The sequence below is a fragment of the Cyphomyrmex costatus genome, unplaced genomic scaffold (assembly GCF_001594065.2).
Source record: "Cyphomyrmex costatus isolate MS0001 unplaced genomic scaffold, Ccosl1.0 scaffold1542, whole genome shotgun sequence".
Taxonomy (NCBI): Eukaryota; Metazoa; Arthropoda; class Insecta; order Hymenoptera; family Formicidae; genus Cyphomyrmex; species Cyphomyrmex costatus.
In genome coordinates this window covers 50,372-57,310 of record NW_017275547.1, presented here as the reverse complement: position 1 = coordinate 57,310, position 6,939 = coordinate 50,372, and the positions used below count along the sequence as shown (strand labels likewise).

General features: G+C 42.7%; 1 protein-coding gene across 1 annotated transcript; it reads right to left on the bottom strand.

The window, feature by feature from the left end:
• Positions 1–732: 732 nt before the first annotated feature.
• LOC108783574 (uncharacterized) lies at positions 733–2,133 on the bottom strand. The gene has a single exon (XM_018552174.1). The coding sequence runs from the start codon at positions 2,131–2,133 to the stop codon at positions 733–735; it is 1,401 nt and encodes a 466-aa protein (XP_018407676.1).
• Between the last annotated feature and the right edge of the window lie 4,806 nt (positions 2,134–6,939).

Below are 6,939 nucleotides of genomic sequence, written 5' to 3'. Positions count from 1 at the left end.
GTTTAAATGAGTAACCCTTAGTAGGCTGTTGATTTTTTCTTCACGCGGTAGTTCGATTTTATCGTTGCTTGTCGCGTGGTTAATGTTTTGTCCGTTAATAAAATCTTCTGTTAAATTTTCAATTTTTACATATGGTGTTTCTATTTCTATTTCGTTTTCTGTAGTATTCACAATGCTCACGGGTCATGTGTATTCGCGAGGCTCGACAAGGCAGCTCCCGATGAAAATCCCTGGCGCAATTTCTTCAGCTTGCGTCACGCCGGTTATATTTCGATCTACCGTCGCTTGGACAATAGTTTCGCTTCGCGGTCCTAGTTTTACTCGTTTGTACGGACGAAGTCTAAATTTATTATTCCCGATGCGGATCAGCATTTTATCATAGTCGCATCCTGAAGTATATTTCTTTATAAAGTCGGCTCCTAAAATGCCGTCGTGTTCGATGGGTACGTTGTCCCTAATTACGTGCACGGGGTGTTTAAGTTCACCGTCGCGCAGGCTTATCGTTATATTTACTATACCGATCGGTTCAATCGCGTGTCCGCTGATACCGATTAATCTAGTTTTATTTTCGTGGACTATTGTATTGGCGCGTAAAGTTTTCATTTTTACTAATGTAATCATATAAGAAACTTATTTTTCCTGTTTCGGCTTCTCGGGCAGGTAGTGTAATTAGATCCAGTTCCGTGTTCTCACGTGGTCGTCTTATGTGTGCGACGCGGTAGTCACCGATAGTCACCGTTCCTGTTTAGTACTTGTGTTATTTTTTTCTTCGTCCTCGCTGCTAGTAGACGATGCTTCCTCGCTGTCGCTGTTTCGCTTGCTCCTTTGATTTCTCACCTTTACGGCGGAGTTTACTCGCTTCGTTTTGTTCTCCATTTCACGTTTTGCGCGTGGTCGCGTATTTTTGTCGGGTCGCCCGTTAAGTGTCCAGCACTCTTCGCGATTATGTCCCGCCTTTTTGCAATACGTACAAAATTTCTCGACGATATTAATTCCTGCTCGCTTTTCGGCACGAGGCAAGGAAAATTTATTCGCGTATCGGCTTGTCCGACAATTTTGACCGATGTGGCCCGTTTTTCCACATTTACCGCATTGGGGTGTGGGGTTTCTCAAATTTCGCGGGGAGTAATAATTTGAGTCCGTTTTCTTGTCGCGTTGATACGCGCGGTGTCGGTCGTTTAGGCCTTTTATTTTTTCTTCGGAACTTGCTCCGGCAATGACCTCTTGAAGCGTTCGGAAGTGCTGCGAGCGCACTAATGTCTTTATTTCTTCCCGCAATCCGATTTGATAATTCGCTAGGGCCTGATCTCTGACGTGCTCTAGGATGGCTTGTTGCTGAATGGAATTATGATTTTTTCCTTCTTCCATGGAGTCGTAAAGTTCTATGGCTATGTCCTCTACTCTGCGCCCGAATGCTTGCGCGGTTTCCGTTGGTTTTTGCTTCAACGAATTGAATTCGAGCTGTAAGTGTGCGGTGCTTCTGCGGCTTAGATATTCCGTCTCTAATTCGTCCTTTAGTTGCTCATAGCTAGTGATTTCCCTGTTTTTGAAAGTTTTCATCGCCTTTCCCTTAAGTTTGGTGCATAACACGGCGTCTAGTAGAGTGGATGCATCCGAGGGTTGAGTATGCCGCATGGCGTAATCACTTGCTTGTATAAATTCCTGCACGCGATCTCGCGAGGTGCCGTCCATCTCGGGGATCATGTTACGTGCTTCTTTTAAGGTCAGATAGTGAAGGGATCCTCCGGGTTCGCGGGATACGTGTGTTAGCGAATTATCTGTATGTTGGCCGGAATCCCGTATTATTCTATTGTCGTGTCGGACGGATCGAACATTTCCTGTTCCGTGATTATTTGTAAATTCCAGCTGGTCCATTCTATCTTGTAGACCGGTAATGGCTGCTATCAATCGATCTAGGACTTCGTCCTGTCTGTTTGTTACTCGCGTTTCTATTGAATCTTGCGTGTCGTGTTCGTCTTCGGAGTGGTCTGTTTGGAAGGTCACCCTTCGTCTACGCCTGTTCTCCGGAGTACTGCGATCTTGCGGGTTGATTGAATTTTGGGCGTTTTCTTCGCCTGAGATTAGTAAGCGTTCAGGGGTTTGGTCCCTGGGTGGAGTACGCGGCGTCGTCATGTCACGGCTGTTTTGAGTAGTCTCGTCTGATTTAATTTATATTTTCGTCGCGTATTGTCAGCGCGCGGTCGCGTTCGTTTTTATTATTTATGAGTTCGTACGTCTGTTGGTACTATTCCTGCGCTACTTGCGTCTTGTTTTATTAAGCTACAATCGTTTAGATTTTAGCGGAAATTCGCGATTGGTTATTACGCGATGGGGTAAACTTACTTTGCTTCTATCGAGTGATTCGATTTAATATTTATTTTATCGCGGGTTTCTTTACGCGCGTTGCTCGTTATGATTAACGGCGGTTTGCTATTCGCTCGCTCGGCGGTGTCTTTTATTAATCTACAATTACGCGGGTCGGTACCCTGTGCGTCTATCGTTTCAGACATACACGGTCTTGTCGCATAACATGAATACGACTTACATTAGTAGAATCGCTCGCGTCATCGTTGCGCTGCTCGTCTCGCTCAGCTGTTCGGATGTTGAAGTTCTGCGAAGTCTGCAGTCCGTGTCAGCTGTCGATGTTGCGCTGTTCCCTTCGTTGACACCGTCTCGATGCAAGGTCGCTGGTGGTTGGTCCTCGTAACGCCTCGGGTCCTGGCAGCCTTCCTTGGTACCGAGGTAGCTCCGGGCGTCGACCTCTGCGTGGTGTTGTCGACTCACTTTTAAATTTTGTTGCTAGACTAATAAGTCTTAGCTACGGCATGCACTCGCCGTGTATTTTTACGTATCTTCTCTTACTTGAGAGATCGTAATCGGAGATTTAATTTTTCTCCGGCCCGTTGCCACTGCGCGGCTTGCACGGGTCTTGTTTCGTCTCCTCTAGCGGCTAAGATCGTCGGGTTCTCTTGGATTCCCTCCGATTTTTCCGGTGATGTCTCACCAGATTATCCCACCGCTGCCACCAATTTTGTTGTACCTCTCGGTGCAACAAGATATTATTTTGGGATTCGATCCGCTCAAAGGGTTGGAACCCACGAGGAAAGACGAGGATAGTAAAAGGTCGTTGAACAAACACTCACTTCACCACACTTCTATTTAAAATAACCCTTTTTATTTAACAATTTGATAGTTGATTACAAATGTTGTACCCCTTTATTTATATAATTATTTATTACTAAAGATTACAATGCTTTTTAGTAACTGTAACTTTCATTTAATTAATACAGTTGTTTAGTTAAATGAATATATTTTAAAGTTATCGCTCGTGACTTATGAGTAAACCGGTCGGCGACGGTATCGCGGATGTTACTTGACTCGGTTCTCGCGACGCGCGTAACGTATCGTTACGTTTAGATTTCAAGACAAGACTCTCCGCTCGGCATTTAGGCGGTCGCTTATATTGAGTTTGATGATGTCGCTTTTGGTCTTCGATCGGACCATATATGGTAATATTCGTCGCGCTAGAGGCGCGATCGCGTGATTAAAGAATGTGCAATCTTGCACTTCCGCTGTTGGTTGCCATGCCGAGTGCATTTAGGTATTTCGCGCGCTACGATCTTAGATCGACGCTTTGTCGCGCGCGGTTTAAAGAATGTGCAGACTTGCATTTCCGGTGCCGGTTACTATGCCGGTTGAATGAAATAATTGATAAAATAAGTGATAGCCATTCGGGCTATAACAAGAACAAGCCAGTTACTTTTCTTTAGATATAAGATTTAGTTGTAAAACTGCCACGAGCAAGGACATACAAATAAAATAAATAATTTCTTTTTCTTTTAGAATGAAGTACGGGCGCGAGATTTTATTCCGAAATGTACTTTTTATTTACCGCAAATTATTGTAAATCCAAGCGCTTGCTTAAGTGTCAGTCACTTTAAAATCATCCCTAACCAGGCCTCGAGGACGCCCTACTCCAAGGCCTGTTAACACTCTATTGGCACATTAATAAGCCGGACCTGTGGAACACGACGCTATATTACAAAAAAATTCTAACTTGGGAATACGAGGATAATTACTTACCAGTCAGCTGATGATAGTAAACATTGACGAAGTCTCATTCAGGAAGGAGCATAACCGCTCTCCCCTCCCATAACTGACACAACCACCATACACTCACGTTGATTCACAGCGTTTAAAACCCCGCTGCTCATTCTTAAGAAGGGGGGTATAACGTCCGCCGAAAAGCATATACAGACGGCGAACGTCACTAACAGGCAACGCGAAGTGGTTGTCATAACAACCATCTAGCGTCCTGCTCCAAGAAGTGATCACGCGCTTATCGCATGATCAACAGCTGTAACGATACTTCAAGCGCGCGAGCATCGAATTAATGTAATTGTGCGAACTGAATATAAAATAAATAGAACAATAAATTAGCAAGTGATACACTTTGAATAAACATAAAACTACATACTTGTGCAAAATCAAGGCACAAATACTAATTATATAAGGATCAAAGATTGTTTATTCAAAACCTGTAATCACTTAAGTATAAAATCAATATCAGTTTGAAAAATAGTATAGTAACAACAAATACTAGTCATTTCGCTTAAGTATCTTAATTAAAAACCTCTTAAATAAATAATGAGGTAACGCGACGAGGCATAGCGAGCCGAAACAAAGAGCCGATACGTACGGCATAACTATGTGCATAAAAACGAGAGCAACTGTTCGGGCGAATTACCGCTTAAATCAATAGTCAATAAGATGCAGAAATTGCACCACAGTGTTGTGCCTTGCGGGGGCTGTGCCCATCAATGTGTAGCCTCCCGAATTTAACTGCTAACTATTGAAAATTAATAGAAATTAACAAATAGAAAAATACAGAATAATACCGGTAAATAAGCTACACATGGGGGGTCAATTCCCCTCACCGCTCAGCATCACCATTCGACATAAACAGAAGTTCCGAGAATTTTCCAGACGATTCTGGAAACAGAAATTCGTGACGCAGTTTCCGAAAAGGACAATCCCCCTTGTACTCGCGGGGATCACCCCTTGATTTGTATATAAACCGTGTCCGCTAAGAGCGCAGCGCACTTCGTTTCTTAGTATTCCAATTTGCACTTCGCTTCACGAGTAAGCACTTCGGTTTTCGCAATCTAACTTCAGTTGTCGCACTTCTTTTTCGAACAAGTACTGATCAGTTCTAGTTTTGAATATCTGCATTTAGCTTCAATGAAATCATGAAAGTTGGTCGCGAATACTGTTAATTTGTTTGTTTTTGTATTCTTTATTAGATCAGCGGTAAATTCGAACAATATCGGTGCCCGTAATACATATATATATATCTACATTTTGTTCGCATTATTAACAATCAATTTTTTTTGTGTAAGTAAACAGTGAAATAAACCTCTTTTTGGTTCAACTTTTCTTCTACTCAATTTAATTACTTTCCTAGTGTCGTAATGTTTCGGCAAATAAAGTGCCTAAGTGTTTCGTGATCGTCTGTGGTGTCCATAATTGTTAAAGTGATCTGAATTCTCGGAGAGCGGTAATTTATAATAAAAACGCGTTGTTTCGAGGGCCTCTCTGGGAACGGCTGCTGCGAGTTTTAAGACAAACTCCAGCCGCCTATGGAGCAAGGCTGCAGCGGCTTTCGGTAAACAGAAAGCCGCACCCCGTTTCTTCCGGTTACGCTTCCTCTCGGTGTTAGCCATTTGGTTTTTAAAATAACAGCAGCGACAGCTGCTCCACTCGCGAATCCAGGTTACCCAACACCTAGGATAATGGTTGCAGGAGCGTGTAAATGTCCCGTCGAAGGGACTCTGGACGTCGGATGGCGTACCGGCGCCTAGTGCGCGAGTACAACATATTCGCTGACTTTGACCCGCGCGCTGTACTCGATCCCGACTGGATCCACCGGGAGGTCCCGGTCTATCACCCGGTGCCCGGGAATCTAGGGGCGTACGAGCCGGGAGCGCGTTGGGTGCAAGGCAAGCCCTACGTGAGGAAGGCTGATGTTCTTCGCCGCGGACAATCCGAAGTCGCGGAACCGACGTCTAAGTCGGTTGAACCTATCCAAGGAAAACCGACTATAATAAGCAATAAGCCTTTTAACCGGCTGATGCGCCTGGCGGTGTTTTGCCCTCCACCAGACCCCAGTTATCATGTGGGTCAAATACTCTTAGCAAAACGGGCTCCTCGCTCGACGTCCGACCCTCTAATAAAAAGCCAGGACGTCACAGACAGACATTTTTCCGTAGAATACGGGAACCTTTCTTTTATTAATTATAAAAATATAAAATATATGTAACCCCCCCTTTTATTATCATGTGTGTAGATGCAATAAGAAAACATTTTCCTACATACACGGATAAAAACTTTCAAGATCATGTATCCTCATGGTTTAAATACGCAAAAACTAGATCTCTGAGAGAAAAAGCAGGTATATTTTTTATTAATAATATATAAATTAGTATAGAAAAAATATATAGATGATATTAAAATAAAAATTAAAGATTTTAACGAGTTCATTGGCTCGTAGCTCTGTTTCTCTTTATTATAAATTATATTGTTCTCTCTCAAATATATTTTTCATACACTATATTCTGAATCTGTTACAGGCCGAGATGAAAAGAAGAACACCGACGAACCCTTATATGAATAGATTGTATATAGGTATATATATTAGATATATATACATATATATAGGGTGGCTCATTTTAATCGACGCACCCGAATATCTCCTAAAATACGCCAGCTATAAAAAATGTTTCAAATAAGAATGGAATGGTGTCGAGGGGGACACGTTTTAGTCACATTGTTTTTTTTCTAAGTGGAGGCGCTAAAAAGATATGAAGGTCACCTCCACTTTTTTAAATGGAATTATGTAATTTTTTTTAGATAACGTGATTCCTCTAACTATTTTGCATA

Bases quoted from the DNA above. Each gene is read 5' to 3' on its own strand.
- LOC108783574 (XM_018552174.1), bottom strand. From the start codon at position 2,133: ATGACGACGCCGCGTACTCCACCCAGGGACCAAACCCCTGAACGCTTA.